Here is a 23,833-nt window from a genome sequence, read left to right as displayed (position 1 = left end):
GCTTCTCCCCAGTATTGCCCTTTACACCCTAGTGCCTGTCAGGGATCATTTGCAGCTTTTTCACAGTTACAGTTATAAAAAAGAAAAGAAAAGCCGGATAGCTGGATTTTGCTCCAAAGCCCAATAGCTTGGTAGGTCCTCCAGGCTTTTACTTTTGACTTCTGCTCTTTTTTTTCTTGCAATCTTGAGGAAACTGTCAGTTCATGAAGAGGTAGGAGCAGCTGGAAAGCATTCTGGCCTGTTCTTCTGCTTCTAGAAATCTTGGCAAACCCCTGGCATATACCTATGGGACCTTTCCTAGGGCTAATACTGTGATTGATCTTGGCCTTTCTGAATCCTCCCCACCCTCCCTCGCCCATTGTGAGGGACTTTTAAAAATGGTGCCTCATGGCTGGAGGGATCCTAATGCTGTTTGTGACCCAGCTACAATTCTTTTATCTTCGCAGTACTTCAAGGTGTGATATTTCTTGTTACTGTCAAACACCTACAGTCTGTTTCTTGTAGGCCCTGTCTCTGTTCTGTTTGTGCATCCAGGGTTAAAGCTGGGGTGATTTAACTCAGTTGTACTGCTACAGGCTCATGCACACATAACAGTTACAGCACAAGAGTTGCTCCTGAGCTGCGGTTCCCCTTCTGTAACTGCTGCAAGGAAACATTTTCCTTAGTTGCTGTTACATATCATGCTTCTGGAGTTAAGTGCTGGGGTACAGTCATGAGCGCTCTCTAGTGGCACTATGGAGGCAGCACCTCAACCAATGTAAATCCTCAAAGTCAGTTTATGATGGTCAGGGATCAGTTCCACAAAGTGTGTAGAAAGTTTAGAAAATATTCTGTCTGGTGCATGTGAGGCCAGCTGTGTTCAAACTGGTGTTTTAAAGGGTCTATTACTAGATCCAAACATTCTGCTTGATCACATGTGAGTTGCTCTGGGGTCCCTGTTCACTAGAAGCCCTTTGGTGGATTTGCAAGTACCGCATCCATAAAGAGTAGCCTGATGGTATGTGTATGTAACCAGAGCTCATGTTGCAGGATCAGTAGGACTGTGGAGATTGCAGTCTTAATGGTTCAAACAGGGGTCAAGGAAGGGAAATCCGGATTACCTTCCCCCTCTGGCTCATGCAGTGCAGCTTGTCTTCTTTCTGTCAGTCCCTTAGATTGTGAGCTCTTCAGGGGCAGGGAGTCTTTAATGTTAGTTTGATAAAGGGCCAAGCACACTGTTGGCATATACCAGTAACAAAACAAGCCAATAAATGTCCATCCATGGATTTCGTAAATGCTTATTTAACTAATAGAACATGAAGCGCTTATAATAAAACTCCCAGTTACTTATTAAAGAAACCAGTTTTATTAAAGATAACTTAATGTTCAAGGATACAAACAACATATTAACAATAAATACATAATTCTGCAGGGGAACAGTAAGGAGTCATTTTTTTGTTTATATATCCTCCCCCCCTTCATTTCTTTGGCCTATGCCATACAACTGGGAACAGATACTTAGAGTTTCTCATAAACTTTTGTTAAGAAATGGAGAAAGTGGAAAGATTAGAGATGAGGGGAGGAAAGGGAAATGGTGGCCAAGTTTACCAGGGTAAAAAAGAGACACCCTCTCTAATGGCTTGGGGAAATGACACATTAGTTTTAAACCATTTGTTTATGGCTTTCTCAGAGAGATGGTGCTAAGTTGGTATGTACTTTACTTCCAGTGAAATACTCCCTGTACAGATGTCCTTTCACTGTTGCTGGAAGAGAGGCGAGCTTTGGACTATGTACATAACCAAAGAGCAAGGAAATCCATAGCAGTGGATCACAGTTCTCACACTATACATTATTCCATGTAACTACCTAACATTTTATTTCAAGGTAGCCTGTTAGCTTTAAGACTAGAATGAGCCATTTAAGTGTCAGCTCATTATTAGGATGGGGTTTCAGCTAAATCCTGTCTGGGTGGGAGGAAGATCCAGGCATTGAAGATGCGGAGAACAGCCAGGCTACAATGAGCTACCCTGTCTTTGATTGCTGATAATCTTCCCTTTTGCAATGGAAGCAGGTATTGTATTTGTGACACAACAACTTTTAATGGTTCTTCTAATTCAAGATGCTTCAGTTAAGGACAGAGGGGAGTGAAGAGTGTGAAAAAGCAAGGAGGTGGAATTAAGATATAGGGAAAAGATGGAAGGGGGGGAGCAGCCCACTGGGAAATGCAACCTTTCTGTTTTTAAAATTACTTATGTTTTTATCAGTGTTTATAGAAACTGGAGACTGCGACAATGGAAGCACTAAAACCCAGAGTACACAGACTTGCCAGTGTACCTGCTTCACTGGATTTATACTGAAGAATGAGGAAGGCTGTGAACTTAAAAACAAGCAAACAGTGCACCTTGTATCTGTAAGAAAGTAACAGTTTGTGAGGGTTTCCTTTCCAGTGCTGTAAGCTTCAACAAATTTGCTTTCCTTGGCTGCTGCTAGGTAAGGCAGCTCTTGCTTTCTCTGTATTGCCTGAATTGTGCATTACACTGAACTGGGCTGCGTAACCAGATTGGATCCATCTTTTCCAACTAAGCACCTGGCATCAGGTGCAGACATTTTCTTTTCAGTGCCAGAACCTCTGGACTTATTAATCCTCACATGAAGCTTGCTGATGTGTAAGAAACAAATTTCTGGGCTACCCCTAAGCTTGTATGGTGATCTGCAGCAGAGGCCTTTCCTCCTGTCTTCATCCTGAACACAGTTGCAGAGATTTGGTCATTACCTTGTTATCTTCTGTCCTTTCCTTCAGCAGGAAGCACATTATGGGAGCGTAGCACTTACCTTTTCAATCAATGTGATCTCCACTGTTCTCAAAAAGGTTTCCCTATAGTGGTGTCTCCTCCAGGCTGGGGTTTGTTGCTGGCTCAGTGCAGTCTGTGTTTCCCCTGCCCAGAAAAACCTGAGGGCATATTGTGGAAGTGTCATCAGTTTGAAACTTGGAGACAATCCTAGCAGTTTCTTGAGTGATCTCAAAATGTCTGAGTTGTTGCTGTTTTCCTCCTGAGCGACGCTGCAGTGTGCTGGTCTCTGGTGAGCTGGTCCTGCTGCTGCTGCCTTTTTTCTCCAGGACTTCCTTTGGCATGGGGCTGTTGTCTTCCAGACTGCCTGCTGAATCAGCATCGATTGCAGTACTAGACAGAGCAGCAGTCATCAAAGGCAAACTGGGAGGTTTGGGAATGACTGGCTTCACTTTTGCCTGGCTTCGAGTGTACTTCACAGGCTGCCGGCTGAAGTACCCCCTAGCTTGTGTTCCTAGAACAGCATCTGAATCTACATCTGGCTCTTCCTGTACAGATTCCTCAGGATCCTCCAGCTCGGTGCCAATATTTCTGTTCAGTTCTGAACAAAAAATTAGAGAGAGTTATTTTAACATGAGACTCCCATTAGGCCCTGGGTTTGAGGACTGGTTAATGTGAAAAGCTGTTTTCTCCTACAAAAATGCACAAGTAGAGGCTACTGTTAGCACTGTTGGATGGAGCATCCTCCCTCTATACTGGTGTTAATCAGAAGTGACTTCAGACATCAGTGGTGTGAAATGTGTATGTGAGGAGGATCAGACTTGTATTTTTAAGCCAGTGCATCCTGTCTGTAACACCTTAGGGCGTTTATAGAAATGCTTTGGGAGGGGGCGCACTTTGATTGGCGAGCCATGCTAATTAAAAGTGCCCAAGCTTCATGTGTATCAGCATCCTTTCCCTGAACTGAAAAAATGGCGGTGGAGCACTTTGAACTAAATCTTGTTAAATGAGCTTCAGTTCAAAGAGCTCTACCATCATTTTTCAGCACGGGGATGCTGATGCACGTGACACTGGAGGCTGCTGGACTGCACTGATTTCTGTGCTCCTGCAGAGTCTGCTCCAGCACACGGGATTTACAGCGCATCAGAGCAACCTCCCTGCATATGTGTTGGTGCCCTCAGAGAACTGACTACTGGCCTGTAACTATGAGCCTCCAGTAGCAGTCCCTGGGTAGTGTGAAAGAAAATCCCAGCTGAGAAGGGCAGAATGTACTCTGAGACCACAAGGCAAGGTGGTGTGGTAGTTGTGCTGCCACAGCAGGCTGTCTACATAAAGGGGACTAGTATGGTAAAACTGAAAAGGAGCCAGCTGTGTGTTTAGTGCTGCTGTGCATGTTCCTACAGGAGGATATATTGCTGTAAAAACTCAGAAACATATCAGAACACCCCAAATCAAAACAGGTGTGCCTGCTTCACATTTACCTAGGGTATCCACGCTTAGGGGTCTGCAAGCTCCCTCCAGAGTCAGCTCATTGATGGCTTCATTGGAAGATGGATAATCAGGCAGGTAGCCCTCTCTCAAATCGTGCTTGGAGGAGAAGTTCTGTTGGAAAAAGCCATGACTGTGAACCCACTTTTACAGGGCTCTCTTTTTGGAATCATTAAGATACTCTCAACCCCCTGGGTTCTGCAGCCAGTAGCCAAGTGAACAGAGTTAAATGGTTAGGGGTAAAAATGTCTTGATCTCCATTTTGGCTTGTCTAGCACAGAACCATCTCATTTAAGCTGGCAGGCTCAGTGGGAGAGAGAGACAACCAGATCAACAAGCAGGGGACAAATGCCTTAGAGCTGGAGTCCAGGGTAAGGAAGAAACTTGTACTGCAGTGGCACCTGGAGACCTCTGTTCTGCTGGACCCTGCATGTAATTAATGAGACAGCCTCCATCCTGAAGAGTTCACTCTAAATAGGCAAAAGGTAGAAGGGCAAAGAGAAGGATCTTGTCAAGGTTACAGGTCAGGTCAGAACCAAGAGTATAACCCAGGTCTTGAGTCCCAGCTCAGGGCCTTAGCCAGTGGACTACATCGACTGCCACAAAAGGCATACAAGGAGTGACTTACATTTGGGGAGAGGGAAGTGCTGTGATGAAGTTTAGAAGCACATCCCATACACAGGATTAAAACAGACCACCTTAGATAGGTACAAGTTATTCCACCTTGGGGGTCTGTGATTCATGCCCCGGTTTATGGTACATGCAGAACACCCTGCATGAACTAGCAGTTCTGTAGTCTACAGCACACTTGTGCCCAATGTTAATCAGGAATGAGCCAATTAAAAGCTCAGTGTGATTGTTTATGAAACTGATGCTAAAATCATGTCAGCTCTCTGATTTCCGCTGGATGGATTGTGATGCACAGCTTTATTGGGCAGGAATCAAGTTATTTATCGTGTGCAGGGATCACTTGATGATTCCCTCCCATCTTTCCCTTGCAGAAGGGGAAAGATGGATAGGGAGCAGCAGAAATAACTCTTAACTACAGTTAAGTACTTGCTATCAGATACAAACAAGAGGGGTGAGGAACTGGCATGAACAAGGGCTCAGGAATCAGCTTGTATGGGACCAGTCCTCTTACAGAAGGCAATGGGAGTCTTGTGTAAGGACTGAATAAACTTAAGCACAGACTCCAGGATTCAGCTTTATTAATTACTATTGCATGGAAAGTTCCCTTAGAACATAATAGATGACCCTGTTTCTAAAAAGTTTTTGACACTAGCCACAAAACTTAACCATTCCTGCTGCAAAGTTATACAGGATGTCTTAGGGATTTTTTAATAAAGAAAGCATTAGGTAATAAGGAATGATCATCTCCCCAGGCTAGAAGTTTTTGAGTGGGGCCCAGTCATCTTCCTAGGAGCCTTTGACCATGTACTAATTAATTCTCTGTCATTGCAGTGGTAGAGCACTGATAACACCCTTGTCTCCCCAGTCTACCCACTGCACATAACAGGTGGTTCCTGGAGTTTCTGATTTTGTGCACTGTAGTTGCGTGTGAGGATTTGAAATGGCAATTTTGGGAACTCCTTGGGTAAAGAGTTGCCTGCACATGCAGGGGACAGGACTTTAGGGCCCCATACCCTATAATTCTGGCAGCTGCCTCCCTCCCTGCTGCCCTCTGACTACTTCCCTGCTCCCTGGCTTCAGTTAAGTCAATTGTCAAATGAATATTATAACCCTGATCCAGTTCCCAAGGTGTTGTGCCAATTCAGGTTTTAAAGTGCTGTGAAGAGGAATACTGCTAATAGTGACTGTGAGGGAAGAGTGGGGACAAGAGGGGAGCTGGGAATGCTGCAGGTTTACAGCAGCACAGAAATACAGCATGTTCGGCTACCACCCTCCCACACCTCAGGGGAGCAGTCCCAGCAGAGCCATGTGGGATGTGCTGGGCATCCTGCCAGTCTTTGCTATTTATATATTGCCAGTTCCACAAGCTGTAAAACTATCTGTTTACTGAGAGAAACAGTAATATCCTAAGTAACTTAAGCTGGGGAAACCTGAATCATATCAGGAGGACTGCACTCTCTGAGTGATCTGTTGCTTAACATTTCTTCATTACTCCCATTCCACAAGGATTGACCCATCTGCTTTTTGTTCTCTGAATAACTTATTGATGCCAAATTTGACCACTTTCTGTAAGAAAGTTTTCTTTAGCTTCCAGTCCTCTTCCCTGTCACAACAGGGTCACTGAGGCCAGCTCAGTGTCTGGGAGCTCTACCTCTTGGGTCATAGTCTTGTCTTTGCTGGGGCTCTGCTGCTCTTCATCTTTCGGTGCGAAGGCCTCTTGTGAAGGGTTTTCACATCCAGGGGACAAGGAAAAACGCTCAAAGACCCTTTCATGGTTCAGAATGAGAAACTCTACAATCTGTGCCTGGTATCCAGAGTCTACAAGACAGGTCATGGAGACATCGCTCCCTGCACTGGGTCGGATCAGCGTTGGCCCAAAGATTATCCCCAAGTTGTTGGCAGACATCCTGTTCTCCTCATATCTCTCAGACACCCTAGAGAAGGAAAACAACATTGTTAGGGGCTTCCAACCCTGAGCCCTACTGCAATGGGCAGACAGATGGAATGAGCTGGTATAGAGTAAGCTGATTCAATCCTTTTCTAGTAAAGAAAGGCAGAAGGCAGGGTAGCTTTGCACCTTATAGACTGACTAAATCAGATACATAAGCTTCATTCATCAAATGAAGTAAGCTGCTGCTTATGAAAGCTCATGCACTTCTGATTTGGTTAATCTGTAAAGTACAAATCTACCACATCTTCTGCTTGACTTCAGACTAATATGGCTAATTACATCTAGTAAAGAAATAAATTACTGCAGGGAGCTAGACAGGTGGGAAGGGTGGAGGGAATGGACAGACAATGCACTGCTCTGCATACACTCAGACTATAGAGCTGCTTGTGGGGTTTCTCTAAGCCTGGTGAAAACTGCAGCTCCCAGAGAAGGGGGTTATCACTGTGATCCTTCTTCCATGCTGGATGAAAGGAGCTAGAGGTCCAAAGCTCTTGTCAGTCGCTGGCTTTTTGCTGTGCAAAAGACATCTCATTTTGCATCAACAGCTTTTCCTTCCCCCTTGCTGGGAGCCACTAGAATCCAAACTTCCCTTTGGCCTTTTGCCTCTCTCACAGCTGTCCTCCCTGGCCTCTTTTGATACAGACACCATAGCTGCTCCTCTTGGTGTGTCTAATCAACAAGACAACTGCTGCATCCCTTACCTGTATAGATGTGCAGCAAGATGATGCAGGGTGTTGTGGTTTGTTAGAGGCAGTTTGTGCAGCACATCCTTCATGTTCTGGATAGGGTCCGATGAAAACCCTGAGCTGTCTCTCTTCCCTTCTCCAGGTCTCTGGAGATACTTGGCAAGTGCAATCAACTCATCATAGAGTTGATACAGGAGCACAGGTTCTGAAAGCTGCAAGGGGCAGGGTGGGAAAACTGTTATTGCATCCTGCCTGTTTGATTACCTGAGCAAAATCTCAGCATGACCCTTTGCTGCTGTCAGTGGCCCCATAGTTCTAGTCCCAATCAACCTTGCACTTTCAGACTCTCCCCAGTTCTTATCTCAGTGTTGAGGCCAGCCTCCACCAGAATTTCCATTTACATAGACTAAATATGGGGAAGGATCAAAAGTATCCAAGACCTGCTACTGCTTAGGGAAGCATTAGGTTCCCTGCTTGACATCACCCATTGTAAGCCATGAGCATTAACACTGTACCCAGCCAGGACTGGGAGCCCTCCACAGCCATCCTGGACAGTCATGCCTACAGCACCACAGAAGAGGTTGTAACAAGATCAGTTTCTAGGAGTAGACAACTGACAGAATTAATGCCTGATCCCACAACAAAGAGGCATTGCCACATTTCAGTGCCTCAAAAACCTAGCAAAGAGAAACATGAGAGCAGGAGCTGCCCCCAGGGCTGCCCCAGGAAGTCAAACCTGGAGCTTTCAAGTGGTTAGGACCAGAGGTGGGTTCTGGCTTCCCTGAGAGACTTGCTACCCACCTCCTTCAGGAAATGCTTCAGGACACTAGTGATGTCATGGGGAGAGTGTTCCGAGAGCTCCACCAGGTCTCTGCCGTTTTCAAATGCTTGGCAGAGCTTCTCTACCCGGGCCTTGGACCCGCTGATCCGATAGATCCCCTGCATTGTTAAATAGAGCAAAGTCAAGGAATCTAGGTACAGAATGGAGAAGAGAAGAGGGAGAAGGCATTTGCCAGCAAAAACAAAGAAAGAACATGGCATTGATATGATATTGTCTCTAGAACAGGTAACATGGAGAGACTGAATGGCAGGGTACTAGAAACAGCAGAGCTGATAGGAATTGGAGAGAATTCTTTCTGTGTCTCAGTGTGGGATATGCCAGCTGCCAGAGGACCTGTCAGTGATTAACTCTGTGAAGTGTCTTGAGATGAAAGGTGCCAAGGGCCCAACCTAGTTCCCATTAAAACCAAAGGAAGCCTTGTCCTAGGCCTCAGCAGGAGCAGGGTTGGGTCTTATGTGGGTGCAAATGCTGTGCTGCTCACCTGGACTCCGAGGGCACGAGCCTCAATTTCTGAGGTGCATTTTGTGACTATGAATGGAACTTTATTTGGGGAATCCAAGGAGACCTGCTGTAAGTTGATGCCGAAGAGGGACATGCGGGCAGGAAGCTTCTTATGGCCACAAGTGACCAGAAGGTTCTCCAGGCATTTCTTGTGGCAGGCCAAGTAGCACTGCAATGACAGGACAGTGTTGGGTTAGACACGAATTGCAGCTTAGCAATGACAACTCAGCTGTTCAATAATTCAGGTATTTCTTTGGGATATATCACAGGATGCTTCCCCTTATGCATTGTTCCTTTGCCTCCCATTGGGAGATGCACCCTCCTCTGCCTTCATTCTGGCCCTTGAGCAAGGTTACTGCAGCTACTGTTGGCAGACTCAGGACGGTTGTGGGGTTCTGGGCTCTCTCACCTCTTCACACTCAATGCCGTTGACCATGAAGGTTTCGCATTCCCTGCATTTGGATGGGCCCCGGAGTTTTCGCAGCCGGTGGGTCTGTGCCGCAGTTGACAAAGTGAAGTTCTTGAACTGGCACTGGAATGATCCATTATCTGATGCAGCATCATTTAAACAGAACAAGGGGACATTTAAAAGGTCATCCATGTTTATTAGAAATGTAAAGGAATTTGGCAGCCTGTTTGTTCAGACAGTGCCACAGCAGATCTGTACCTCTGGCTAGAAGAGCAGGGAGTGCTCAGCAGACTGCTGGCAGAACAAAAGTATAAGTGAGAAGGACCTGGGATGGGATTTTAGCTAGCACTGCCAGCATGCCTACCAGGACCAGAGCTGGCTAGTTTGGGTATGTTTACCTGAGCTGCAATCAAATAGTGGGGTATTCCCTGAGAAGCAGCTGCAGATTTTTAATGAGACTGGGGCTGGGATAACAGAGGGAACTGTGAGTTGTGATGGAGGAGTCTCAGCAGAGCAGTGTGTGTGTCTGTGTTTGGGGAAGGCTAGAAACCATAGCTGTGACGCTTACAGCTTGCAACTGATTTGGAGGCAACATAACTGCATGGGATCCTGAACTAGACAGCTGCCGCACTGGCAGGGCTGCATGCGTGAATCTCACTTAAGTAAGCATAAAATCAATGGGAAGCAGAATTCTACTGTGGTCTCTCATCTATCAATCATTTTTCTTTACTGCTTACCGTTTTCATATGTTTGAGATGAATCTCTCTCCTCAAAATCATCCAAGGAGGACATGGTGCCTGTGGATGAAGCTTTTAGCAACCTCCTATTAAAGTTCCCTGGAGACAAGAAAGAAGGGTTTATATTTTAGACAGTAAAGGAGTTCTTTGGGTTTTTCCCTACAGCATGTGAAAACACTCCAATGCCACATTTTGTTTCTGTTTGTAATTTTTTGTTAGTTTGAATATTGGGTAGAAATTACTGTTCTTCTCACCCGGGCTGGAAGTAGGAGAATCTGGGGACTGGAATTCACCGCTCCCACCAAGGCTTTCTGTGTCACTCCATGACTTGTTTGCACCTATAAAAGGTGAATAACATGATAAGAATCATCTCAACACCATAATGTTTCAGTAGTGATTGCTAAGTGCTGCTATGCATATTTCTTCTGCCTGGGTCTTTATTTGTTTTAATAATTCCCCAGAACCACAGGACCCCTTCGACCTTCTGTGGATAATTTTAAAGTGAAAACACAGGCATAGTGACAAATAGACACATACAGTGATCTGCAGGTATTTTGCTGAATCATGTCAGACTTTAGGAAACCCTCCGGGAATGTCCTTCTGTGTCATAAAAGTGTAAAGAGAGTTGTTTTCTATTGAAGGGATGTAATTTCCAAAATGTCTTTGAGAGAGATTTTTAGGTGGTAAAAGCAGTGTCAGACCTGTAATGAGATGTGATATCCTATGAAAGGAGGATGTAAAACTTGAGTGCAGTATACTCCAGGGACTGAACTGATAAGAATAAGGGTAGAAGGCTGATGGGCTTCACATCCACTCTGAGCTGGGAGGCACATAAGAAGTAGTCAAGCATGAAATCAAATATGGAGTTATAAAAAGGGCCAGTGATGGCTGTCACCAAGTCCCTAGTTGCCAGAAAAATCCATTAATATTTTCACAGGATAAAGAAACAAGAGGCAAAGATTCAGGGGGAAGGGAACACAATCCTAATCTCTAAACCTGGACGGAAATCTCCAGTTCAGGTCATATCGCTGGAGATGAACAAGAGGTTTCAAAGCATGCAGGCCAGGGACCAGCATTTTTTGTCCTATTGTTAAATTGCTACAAGGCTTGTCATGGAAATAAACCATTCCCTAAATGACACTTTGGCACCTGACAGAATCTCAGAATGACACCGGAGGAGAATTTTCCTTTTGGAACATTCTTCTGGTCTCAGAGGTAGATGGTGAATGAGTGACACCTGAATTTGTGGTAAAAATAAAATGTCCTGATTCAATCAGGGAACAGACTTCTATGGGCCTGAAATCTTTTCTGTACAAATGCAGCCTTCAAATCACTTCCAGTGCAAGCTGGAAAATGGGTTTGGCCTTACTTTAGAGGTAATTATGAACCAATCTTTGTGACTCGTGGCTACCTAAATACAGAAATCAAGCTTCAGTATCACAATGGAGAATATTAATGTTCCTTTTCAAATTAATCTGACTTTGTTCACAGTTTTAGGAAAGCTGCTTTCCTGATGCATCTTCTGAGGAGGAGGTCAGATCAGTAGCTGAGGAGGAGATTCCAGTGTGCTGTGGTGGATTCTTTCTTCTACCGCTAGAGGGAGACCTGAGAATGAGGTACAAGCAGATGTTGTGAAATGGCTTTTCCCAGATAACAATAAGGTAATAACAATAAGTACTAATATATATATAATTCTACCATAGATGTACACAGTGATTTATATCTATAAGAAGACAAAGCTCTCAAGGAGTTCTATACTTCTTTACCTCTTCACCACAGGAATATATGGCTCAAATTCATACACCTCCACAATGTTCTCTTTCTTCTGCAGCTTCTGAATAAAATCCAGGTATTTCTCACCCATTTTGTAGGGTTTGCAGGATTCAGTCATGGTCTGGTAATCCAGTGGAATCTTCTCTGCCTGATCTTGCCGCAGCTTGAACATCCTCAGGGTAACCTTTATGGAAACAACAAAAAGCTTGAAACACTGAGGCTGGGGGTCTTCCCTGGGCTCTAACTTCAACTTGTTTGTAAAACTCTTGCGCAAACCCTTTGATTACTTGTACTCCTCTTGCTTATGGATATTCCTACCTACCCTTAAATTATATTTAAAAAATTCACTTAGTTTAAATAAGTCTGCATGAAAACGATCAAAATACAGTCCCTTTCCCCACCCCTAGCTGCTGAAGGAAATGTAATTCTAGTATGAGAACCAATAGGGACTCCTTTGGCAACCAAGAGAGAACTTTGCCTACCCTGTGCCAAGTTAATTACAGCATGAGTTTTTCCCACTGGTTCTGACCCTGCATCCTGATCTCAGGTTTTTGTATCAACCATCAGTTGTTCAGCCATAAGCCAGAGACTCTCCAATGCAGTAGGAGATTTGTGGTTGTAATTGCTAGGTATATTGAGTGCTACTCTTTGTAAAGCTAGTGCTGAATGCTTAACAGATGTCTGGAATATGACCCGATGTCTCCTGTGGACAGCCACATGTAAGATAATTACCAGTAAAGCAGAGACGGACCAGGGAGACCTGACCCAAATAGCAGCTCCTCTGTGTCTGAGATAGAGGGAGGTTGCATAGCTGTTGTCTCCTACTTACCCGGGTTAGCACCTCATCTCCTTGGTAAATAAGTTTCCGTATGTGGGAGACAATCCTCTCTCGCACCTTTTCCAGTTCCTGCCGGCGAAAGTTGGCATCGGTGATGCATGTCTTGTAAGTAGTTTCAGTTTCCTGAACCTGGGGGCAGGTAAACACAGAATGAAACAGAAGCCAGTGCCAGGCATCCTCACCCTGAGAATGATGAAAATGCAGATCACAGAGCAGCCATGAATGGGATTGTCAAGTGAGATAGGAGCCAGACCAAGCTGGAGGTTATGGGCTTCTTAGTGCTGGTACATGGTAAGTCCCAGGACTGCTGCTACATTCTGAACAGAGTTCACCTTATGCTCCTAAGATAAATCTAGAGACTAGAGTGGTCACTGCCATGTCTGCAGACCCCAGGCACTTCAACAAGCATTATTTAGTATCTGTGATAGGGATTGGGCTGCTACCCAGGCAGGTCTTAGCTTATTGTCACACCAGGAAATCTTAAGGTCAAAGCACTGATGCTAGAGCTGGATGAAAATGTAAACCTAGTGAAACAAACTAATGTATGGTATTTCCCAAATTGCTGTCATTCCATTTTAAACTGAAAATGTTACCAATATTTTATTTACCGTAGAACAAGTTTTGGCAAATGAAAAGTGTCCATGATGGCATGGTGACATTTTCTCCATGAGTGAGCAAGAGAGAGAGCTCTGTGATTCATGACAGTTACCTTTGCTTGTGCTTCCTCACGAGACCGGCGCCGTTTCTCCAGCTGCTTGTTGGCACTGACAGAGTGAGTTGCAGCCATGTTCTGGTACTCATCCTCTGCCTTGGCACTCAGTGATTTGGCTTTCTCCAGCTCCTCACAGCGCTGTGTGTAGTGCAGACGGGACTTGCGCAAGGATGATAAGGAATCATTCTGTAATTGGACAAAGAGCTTACTTAGGACACATCATCAGGCTGGAGGGAGACCACTGCTGCTGGGGGTCACACACATGCCTACCTTCATTCCCGTACAGCTAGGAATCAGCAGGAAAAGTGACGCTGTACACCAGTATTGCTTACAACATTGACTATTGGGAACAGATTTCAGTACCTGCTAATTTCCTTTTCTAGTCCCATTGCCCTAACTCACCATCCTTGTTTTAGACCTTCAGCTACTTATACACATGTTCATGATCATTATTGTTAGGTGTCAGAGTTGTTTTGTGTTCTTTGCAAATTCAGGCAGACATTGCTGCACTAGGAGATATTCAGAAAGTTTTTTTGGGGCATATCTACATATTGCGCTACCTTGCCATAGCAATGCACTACAGCAATGTAGTGACCACGTGCATCTACATGTCACTGGCAGCTAATTTACTGTAGTGGTGCGCTCCCCTGTTTTAGCATGCTGCTACGGCAAAGTGATGACTAAAAATAACTCTGCGCCATCCATATGGTGCAGTATGGGCAGTTACCGCAACATCCTTTAGTACTTCCAAAAAGTTAATAGGTAGCCATTGCATCTGCTTTTCCAAAAGGAATTACTAAAGCATGGTGCAGTAACAATATCACCACAGGGTGATGTGTAGATGTGCCTTTGAGCCCTAAGAACTAGAAAACTGGGGCATGATTTTCCCTTGCATGTGGCTAATCAGAAGTGTTTTCCACATAGTTAATTGGCAGGGGATTCTCTTGATGATCCTGTTGGGGGCTGTCACAGGGTTCCTCACCTCTTTTAAGGGGAGCTAGTGGAAAAGAGATTAACCTGGGGTATACTGCCTTTCTGTATGATCTTTGCATGGGGATGTAGCAAGTGCTTTCCTGCCTTTACCAATAGGGCAGTGTGGGGCAGGAAAAAGCAGTCCTAGTCAGGATGCTGTTCGCACTTTTTACTGTGTGCTCTCACAGGCCTGGCATTCTCATTATTCTGCCAGACATAAGCATGTGGCTCTCTCATAGCCTGCCATCTCCAGGGCTCTTACCATTCTCTTCTGTTCTTTTGTCCATTGATCCTTAAATTCTTTCCGCCACTTTTCAATTTCATTCCTCTTGGCTGTAAGAGGCTGCAAGGAAATAACAGTGCAAGTGAAAATTATATGACTACATACTATCTCTGTCACAAGCTTCTGGGCTTAGCACAGACCTCTGACTGAAGTCCTATGGCTTGTCTTAGACAGGAGGTCACAGAAGATAGACCCAAGAAGTGTCCCTAATATTTTTGTGCTCCAGTCATGGTCCTTTGCCCTGGTCTACAAAGGCTGGTGGTGCTTAAGGAGCCTTTTTAGGATTAGACCTAGATGGGAAAAATTTTCCCATTCCCCCAAATTTTTCAAGATTTCAGAAGTTTTCGAGTTCTGCATTAGGTCAAACCCAATACTTCTTGAAATTTTCCATGACAAACCATGGACAGCAGCATCCAGAACAGCCAGTAACCCAGTAGTTATGAACCCAGCGTTTATCCAGCCTATAGGCTCCCTGTTCTGAATCAGGTTTTGAATAGAAATTACAGGCTGGGCTTGAGAAACATTCTGGAAGAAAGCTCTGTTGAACTGATACTTTCCCTCGAAGTCTAATTAAATTGGCATTTTCTGATGAAAATGATTTTGGCATAAAATGTCCAATTGGCTTCAATCAGGATGCTAACCTTGCCTCTGTTCGTGGGGCAGCTTGATTAGGTTAATAGTAGCCATTGCATCTGCTTTTCATGCACCCACCAGAAAGTTTAATGAAACTAGATTACTCTGTGTTGCCCAACACTATAACAAGGGTAAGTCTGCAGCACCAGTTCTACCTCCACCCTAAAGAACTTAGCTGGGCACCATGTGAGTTACTGAGAAGCCAGAAACCCTCATCCTTGAGCTACTCTACAACTGCACTTGCAACCTAAAGCAGACCATGTCACCTCTCCATTGTAGATGGCTTGAATAGCGACAGTGCACATGTTCCAGGGTGGGAGAGTGGGGGGGACGCCTTGAGGAGCTGCTCTGATTAAAATGCCTATAGTGTCTCATGTATTCAGCATCCCACACTTCAAAATAGTGGCAGAGGTGCTTTAGCTAAAGCTTGTTCGACAAGCTTCAGTTAAAGTACCCCTGCTGCCATTTTGAAATGCAGGGGCACTGAATATATGTGACAGCAAGGCTGCTAGAGCATTCCAATTAGAATGCTCCAATCAAGTTTGCTTCAACGTATTCTAATTGTAACTAATTGGAGCAGGCATCCCGCACGTGTACAGGCACCTAGTTCCAAAGATCTGGGCCTATAACCTCTGTGGGGTGAAGCTGCCTGCTCTACAGAGCATGTGCACTGCCTCCTGCATCTTTCCTGCTCAGTAGAGCAGGGACAGCCTCTGCAAGCATGGAAGACTGGGCAGGATTGGATTGCAATGTGTTCTGCTCTGGAACATGACTGTAAAAAGGCCCTAAGTGGCTCTAGGCTTGTGCTCTTGCAGGAACTTACAGAACAACATGGACAGTTCCTTAGTAAAGGGAACATCCACTTGGTAAGGAGGACATGCTGATTTCTGGCTCATTTGCCAATACCTGTCTACCTGAATCAGCCAAGCTTCATTATGGATGCTCTGAACAGGAAAGCAGGAAGAGCCAGGTTCTGATGACAGCACCAGCTCTTGTTAAGGTAGGAAGAATCATTGGGTGGCTGAGATTGTAACATCAAATACTAAACTTCTCAGGATACTGCATTCCTGGGGGTAATTTCATTTTTTCTGAAGCTAGATGTGAATTTTCCTCCCTTTACTTTCAATCAGATTAATGGGCTCTTGAGCTATTCTGGCTGCTCCCTTGCCTAACCACTGCAGTGAAGCTGTCCAACCAAAGCAGGAAATACTCTACCTGGTAGTATTCTCTCAACTGTAGCTGCACTACAGTGTCAGTGGCTGTACCCCCAGCCTTTATGTCATAGTCCATGACGCTGTTGTAAAGCAACTGGAGAGGCATGTCACACTGTGGAGAGAGAATATGTATATAAAATACTAGACAATCACCAATCACCAATCAAAGAGATTTTTCTCATTATAAACAAAAATGATCATCCACATTGATTACATCAGTGGTAGGCATTTCAGATCCTGTACATCACAAAGTAGCAAAGGAGCTTTTATTCTCTATTGTGATCCTTTGACATAATACAAATTCATTCCTTTATCTAGAGCAGGGGTGCTGAAACTCATGGATCAGATCTAGCCCGTGGAGCTGTATCATCTGCTTGTGCGGCCCCCCTCAGATCCAAAAGCTTGGCAGAAGAAGAGCAGTGGCAGTGTTGATTGCTGCTTCCCTGCTGCCAAATTTCCAGACCCATAGGGAGCTCCACAAGCTGGATAACATAGCTGTGCACAACAGATCATGCCAGCATATGGTCAGATCCAGTAGGTGGGAAGCACACAGCTGGACTGAGCTAGTGTGGGGCCGAATCGGAGTGGTGTGTGGTGTGTGGCTGGATCCAGTAGGCAGATGATGTGAGGCTGGATTGGGGTGGCGGATCTCTGTGACACAGGGTCAAGATCAGGGCAGAGTGCAGCATGAGGCTAAATCAGTCGGATGCCAGTGGTCTATAAACTAAGATGACTTTTGCTCCTTTTGTTATCATATGTAGGAATATATAAAAAGGAATTGTCCCAATGCTGAGTGGACAATTTAAAAAAGTTCTGCAAGGGACAAAAAGTTCATGCTTTGAGACTTTAGTAGGAGTCAAGATGAAATTGACTCCTACTAAACTTCCCTCTTGCCACAGGAAGAGAGAATACCCCACATTAGCCTGTTGCAAGGTTTCTGGTGCCTTCCTCAGAAACATTTGATTCTGTCTGTTGTCAGAGACCGGAGATACTGTATTGGAAGGACGATGGATCTGATTTAGTTTCACTATTTGGCATTTAGAATGTTCTTAATCCCCTTATTTCGTCTTGCCTCCAGCAAACTACTGAACTTCCCTGAAGTGCCTTCCTTGCTTCTAAAGAATTGGAAATCATACTCTATAGACCTTAGCATGATTCAAAACAGAGCTCCATGGGTGTTTTATGGAGTGGAACAATTATCTCCATGTACAGGGAAAGCCGTGAAAGAAAGAATATTCCGAATAAATTGTACCTGATGCCTAATGGCATGTCGGCCTGATTCTGCTATCTTCACAATGCTTTTGGCAAACTCTATTTCTGTGAAAGGGAAGAACAGGTTAAACTCTATATTTCCCTGGCAGGGAACACATCTCCCCCAAACAGTTGCTGCAATGTGTGAATCAGTCATCCTAGCAGAATTCTAAGAAATGTTTCAGGACACACACACACAAATCTAGTTTTGGCTACTGAGAATGTGAATCTTTACCTTTATATCTATCTGATTAGAAGAGTTAGCAGATGAGCTTTTAACCTACTCAGTAGTATATTTGCATCCACTACTGTCTACAGTCACCCTGCTGCTGGCTTTGTAAAGTCCCACCCTAGCAGAGTGCACCAACTCAGAGCTGGCCTGTTGCCCTGAGCTGACTATGGACTCCACTAAAGGGACTCACCATAATTCAGGCGTTTGTCAATCCAAAAGAGCAGCTCTTTGACATATTTACACCACATTTTGGCATATTCAAGGGCATATTCCACACCACCTTCACATTTTATCAGCATCTCATCAGCTTCTTCAACTGCAAAAATAAATTCAGATTCATAAGAGCTTCGGTGGGCAGAGGCTCCCCAAGTGTGGTAAAAACTTGAGTCTCTCTGATATCTTGTGCCATCTCGGATAATAGCTGTAGAAAATGAACTCCAAGAGGATAATAGCTGATCTCATGGCAATACATCATCTCCCCAGAAGAGCTCTATGAGTTTTAGGCAATTTAAGCTTATTTGGTCTCCAGTAAAATGTTTTAAAATGGACATTTTTATGAAGCTTATTTTGTAATTAGAGACTGGATCCCTTTGTGTGATGGTGTCTCAATGCTTGATATGCTGACCTGCAGTTACTGTGTCCTTCCTTTCCTTGGATAGCCTGAGATAGAATTACCCATTTCACTGATTTGAGACTAAAAAAATTTCAAGGAAAAAAATGACAGTTCCAACAGCTTGCAAAATGGCTTATGTTTATGATAATGTAAAGTCTACCAGAAGCAAGATGTGGTTTTATATTGAATCGCATGATGCCATTGACAGATATGGCACCAAGTCTCTCCCACATGAGCAACAACAGCATATCAAGAGCAGGGTCTTAGTTGCATTAAGGGGCAAATATTTATTATACAATATTATTTATTATTGTATTTATTAGACAATATTTATTATACACAAAACAGGCAGATGCTTATTGTAATTAAACTCTTGAAGCTCAAAAGTCAAAACCAATGTTAGAATGTAGTTTAATAGGATACTAGGGCAATAACAGGTGAAGATGTGTACACAAGGAGCTTGGCAAGATTTTTAATTTAAACAGACCATAATGAAATGTATGCATCTCTGCTGGACTGTGTCATGGTGACATCTGAAAGACACATTTTTGTTAGTGGGAGTGTACAAACACAGATGCCAGAATATGTATCTGTTATTCTTGGATTATCTGTGTGTCTTATTTTACTTTTCTTAAGTTACCTGAGATGTCTGTCTGCACCTTTCCCTCTGAGTTACTTTTGCTTCTGCATAAAATTTCATTTTTCTGTAAAACAAAGAGGAAAAACAGGTCAGAACTTCAAGTGTCAAGCTGTTTAGAGAAAGTTACTGAGAGCTAATCTTGGATTCCGCTTTTTCCTATCTAGGAAACCTTCTGTAGTTGGGGTGATTGCCAAAATGTGACAGAACGGGGCAGGGCACAGCATAAGACTCGACCATGAACAAAAGTATGAAGGACATTTCTAATACAGATACACAGAGATTTAGATTGGAAAGGATTTGCTATCTTCAAATGTTGCTAACTCTCCAAATATTCAATATGGCTCTTCTGAAGTCACAAAATTACTTGAGAATCTTTGATTCCCAAAGGAAAACAAAGAAGTTACTAGCTTTTTTGGCTGTAGTGAATGAGAATGAGTGTATGTAACCAAAAGACTCAAGTTTCCAAATTAAGATTTATTAGAAAAAAAATCCCTCCATTTTAAGCCAATTTCATTCTTTAGACTGGCACACAATTGTTAAATAGTTTGAGGTGGCTATACTGGCATCTTGTCTGATCTTTTATATAACACAGAGCACAGAACATGACCCAGTGATTCTCATTTGAATTACTCTTCTTTAATTAGCAAGAATCAATCTAAATTACATATGTTTGAAAGTTCACATGAAGCACTGTCTCTTCTCTTCAGGTTAACTGAAAAAAAATAAGACAAGCCCCAGTTCTTATCCTTTCTTCTGTACAGGCTCTTATAGTACTATTATCACTATTGTATCTGAACACACTAGTGTCTCTTGCTTTCTCTGTAGATGAGAGATATAACCTTCTAGTCAGATACTCGCTGCCAAAACAAGCAGCATTTATTTCAGCAAAGGGAGTTATTAATCTCTTCATTGAAGTGGGGTCTCGCTCTTGTCCTACCGGAGATGTCTCTGTCTCTGAGGTCAGGTCAGTGGTGCGAGGGCTGTCAATGTCACTAATGAACATGTCAGCTGCCCTGTAAAATAAATGAACCAATTAAATAATAATAAGTAGAGGTGTTTTAGAAGCTGCAAAGTGTATGACTAGGGCTTTAACTGCAGAGTATGAAGAGGAGAAAGAGTTAAAGCTGAGTTGATCTGGTTGAGTTCAAATATATATGATCTAATTTTTTACCCATTGGAAGCAGTTATTACAAAGCTAGGTGCCCAGTTCCAAATCTTTTATACGATGACTTCTGTAGGTTTTACGGATGCAACTAAGAGCACATGAGTTATAAAAAGCAGTGCTTTCATGCACCTTTTAGCCATTGCATAACCAGCTGAAGGTACTTGTAGCTGCCTGCATTTATCTCTAAATTTATTATGAACAGGATAAACAAAATCTGAATAAGTCCTCTGCCATCACTGAAATGTTATCTGTTTAACTTTAATACACTACCAGCCATTATGTGTTTTATTATCAGTCCCTTTCATTTATCATTTCATATGTTACAAAGCAGTAATGATTATCTGTGTTCTTCCTCCTCTGTACATCTGCTTTGGAAATTAGCCTCTAATAAGCTCACAAAGTGTGTATGTGTGGATTAAGACTGAGAGGGGCAGGGACTTTTGTATAATCTTTGCTAATACCAGTACATTATCTAGGACAATGGGCCTTGAACCTGAGTGGTCTGTAGGAATTACAGCAAAATACATTGTACATTATATTATTGTTTTGTACAATACAAATAGTGAGCCATATTCTGCTGCCACTGTCATTGGTGTAAATTAAACAATTCCTGAAAATATCCTCTTTCTAGTAAGATGCTCTAGCATTCAGAAAGACTGAAGCTGAATGATTAGCACAGAAAATAGGCAAAATGTAATAAAGTAACCCAGACAATGGGCAGAAGATCTCTGATCTGGAGTATGGAAGGGGCTCTGAAGGTTTTCCAAATCTAAAAGCCCTTAATGAGAAATTGAGATAATGAGTAACAAAATATATAAGTATATATACAATGAATGTATAAATGCTCTTAAAGGAAGAAAAGGAAAGAACAGATACAGAGGTGTGAAGCCCCAAGCTAATTCCATCCCATTTCTGTACATACCCATTTCCGAGTGAAATTTCTAAGGCATCCAAACACCCGAAGATGTCACTGTATCGCTTCCTATTTTCAGACCCTTTCACAGGATTGTTGAGACCTAGAGGTGAGTAGGAGAGAGAGATAGTTTCAGTGAGAAATCCTAATAAACCTAATCCAGTGTCCACTGATGTCAAAAGAGTCTTTCCAGGGATTACAGTGGGCTTTGGATCATGCCCAATGCACAGAGCATGACCAAACTAAGAGGGAATGATCAGGAAAGTGGCAAACCGTAATACAAATGGTAAAACAGAGAATCTGGCAGAGCTCCATGGTAGAAACTCCAGGTAATAAAAGAGATCCAAAGTCCCTGATGTCAATGGGAAACTTTCTACTGATTTCAAAGGGCTGGGGGTCAGGCCCAACGTCAGGTGGCTAAATTTGCAAAAACTCCTTTTAGTAGAGGCCATCAACTACACAGTGGGTACATCTACATGTGAATTTAGTATGGTGCAATAAACTTTGGAGCTGTTTGTGCTGGAGTTAACTCTTTCCAGGCATAGTGTCTACACGTGTGCATGGAACAGCAGCACTTAAGAGGTGGGGTGGAATAGCCCCAGGCTGGCAGCAGGCTCAGGTGGTTAGCCCTGGACCCTGGGTGGTGGCATTAGGTGGCAGAGGGGATGGCTGGGGCACAAGGGTGCATAACCTGTGGAGCTGTGTGGCTAGGTGGCAAGCAGCCCCCAAACTTTAGCCCCCTCATGCCCCAGCCAGCCCCTGTCACCATCTACATGTGTGTTTCTTCACACTTAACTCACCATAATACTGTCCCCAACAGAGCAGAGTTCATTTTCTGTGCCCTAATACCAGCGCATGTATGTAGATGATGATGCTTTACTGTGGAGCTAATTAGTCAACTCCACAGTAAAGCGCACATGTAGATGCACCCAATAGTGTCTTTCTACACTATTTTTGTATTGAATAAGTGATTAACCTCTACTTAGAAAGAAACTCAGGTGTACTGTTGTAGTGGGTGCTGCAGATCATTTGTAATGTGCTTAGGCTGAGTGAGAGTGCGTGTGTGCGTGTGCATGCATGCACATGTGCATGGATTTGTAATGTGCAAATGCATAGCTATGTGTGCTGGGGTAGCAGGAAGTGCTGTGATGAGGAACTAGGGTCAGGGGCAGAGCTCAGTTGCAGAAGTTGTCCATTGCTTGAACAACGCACATTCCCCAATGTTGCAATATGTTGTTCACAGTAACCATTTCTCAATATCACATAGGCTTAATTATGGTGATACTGTGTTTTATCATCTAAAGTATTTGCCTCTTTTTATAGCACATATCATTTTTCATGTATATAAAGTATAGAATGTGCATGTCTCCACACGCAAAGTATTGAAAAATACAGCAATAAATTTTTCCAAAAGCTGAAGCATAAGCTTCCAGAAATTGCAGAAACACAGGGTGGTGGTGACCAGGAAGCTTTACTTGAGCTGTGCGTTGCACTAAGTCTTGCTTTCTACTCAGTTTTACTCATTTGTGACTGAGGACAGAAACTGAATTGACTCAGGTCAGGAAAGTAACTACAGACTTTTTAGAAAACAGAAGTAGGCCTACATTGTATCAACAAAAGAAACCTTCGCTCTTTTTTTTTTTTTTTGTCCCCTGATATTCCAGGAAACAGGATGTGGTTGACCCAAATCAAGAGTTGCTTCACTGGTAGTTGAATCGCTGTCAGTGAACAAGCACTTGCAAGTATCAGTCACTGGTACTAGATGGAAAAGTCAAGCTTGTTGTTTCATTCAGCTCAAGGTACACCTGGCCTCTGGTGGTAGTCACTGCTGAACGATGCATATTTTCAAGTGCAAGTAGCTTCTCTGTAAATGTTGCTGTGCACAGTTGGTGCATCACAGAACACCATGCTGCCCCTGGGGAATTCTGTGCAGCAAGCACAATTCTGCCTATGTGAATTACCCAGCGTGCAGAGGAAACGTATCTGTTCCTCTGCTCCTTCATGGGGTGCAGTATACTCACCATGGCTAACAGCCCTTGTCTTCAGGATAACGCAGAGACATGAGAGTTGTAGCCTGTCCTGCTCCTTGGGCCCTTTGGAGTGTCCTAAGCTTATGCTGTCAGAGGGAGGTTGTGAGGATAGGTGGTTTCTCCCTTAAATCTCTCTTTGAATCATAGTGCAATAAGGAGCTTCGTGGAAATGTTAAATACATGTATGGGGTTGGAAGGGTCCTTCATACCTGATGCAGAAGGTCAAAGTAGAATTGCTGACAAGTTGCCAGCAACCTCTGTCTAGATCTACTTCAAATGTCTCTGGCTTTTATGTCAATATGGACTGGACTTTAAAAACAGGAAATATACTTGACAAAAGCATATTGCAAATGTTTCCATTTTGTATCCACTTTACTGATCAGTTTAACCAAGTTTTTATACCCTGTCTTTAAAAGTTCTCCCTGATTTCCTTCTTAATCACAGTGATGGAGCAGTAATGAAATCCTTCCACCAGCAGCAACAGAGATACACACCAGTGAAAAGGCACCACTGTGTAAGGCTGATGCCAGAGTCAAAGCTGACCGAATATCCA

At 43.5% G+C, this 23,833-nt stretch overlaps 1 protein-coding gene across 2 annotated transcripts in view; it reads right to left on the bottom strand.

The window, feature by feature from the left end:
• Positions 1–1,322: 1,322 nt before the first annotated feature.
• Positions 1,323–23,833, bottom strand: part of GMIP (GEM interacting protein) — a 36,931-nt gene continuing 14,420 nt past the window's right edge. For both annotated transcript variants that reach the window (XM_019513731.1, XM_019513739.1), the window contains 20 exons: positions 21,260–21,353; positions 20,110–20,185; positions 19,173–19,236; positions 18,110–18,235; positions 17,689–17,753; positions 16,438–16,548; positions 14,569–14,649; positions 13,332–13,520; positions 12,614–12,751; positions 11,778–11,968; positions 11,522–11,616; positions 10,266–10,349; positions 10,012–10,110; positions 9,275–9,414; positions 8,846–9,034; positions 8,325–8,462; positions 7,539–7,735; positions 6,538–6,820; positions 4,250–4,370; positions 1,323–3,369 (listed from right to left, as the gene is read on the bottom strand). In XM_019513731.1, coding sequence (XP_019369276.1) covers positions 2,855–3,369; positions 4,250–4,370; positions 6,538–6,820; positions 7,539–7,735; positions 8,325–8,462; positions 8,846–9,034; positions 9,275–9,414; positions 10,012–10,110; positions 10,266–10,349; positions 11,522–11,616; positions 11,778–11,968; positions 12,614–12,751; positions 13,332–13,520; positions 14,569–14,649; positions 16,438–16,548; positions 17,689–17,753; positions 18,110–18,235; positions 19,173–19,236; positions 20,110–20,185; positions 21,260–21,353 — 2,996 coding nt within the window. In that variant the 3' untranslated portion in view covers positions 1,323–2,854. The remainder of the gene's footprint in view (positions 3,370–4,249; positions 4,371–6,537; positions 6,821–7,538; positions 7,736–8,324; positions 8,463–8,845; positions 9,035–9,274; positions 9,415–10,011; positions 10,111–10,265; positions 10,350–11,521; positions 11,617–11,777; positions 11,969–12,613; positions 12,752–13,331; positions 13,521–14,568; positions 14,650–16,437; positions 16,549–17,688; positions 17,754–18,109; positions 18,236–19,172; positions 19,237–20,109; positions 20,186–21,259; positions 21,354–23,833) is intronic.

Source organism: Gavialis gangeticus, unplaced genomic scaffold (genome assembly GCF_001723915.1).
Source record: "Gavialis gangeticus isolate Ggan-Ray unplaced genomic scaffold, GavGan_comp1, whole genome shotgun sequence".
Taxonomy (NCBI): domain Eukaryota; kingdom Metazoa; phylum Chordata; order Crocodylia; family Gavialidae; genus Gavialis; species Gavialis gangeticus.
This window is presented reverse-complemented; position numbering and strand designations above follow the sequence as displayed.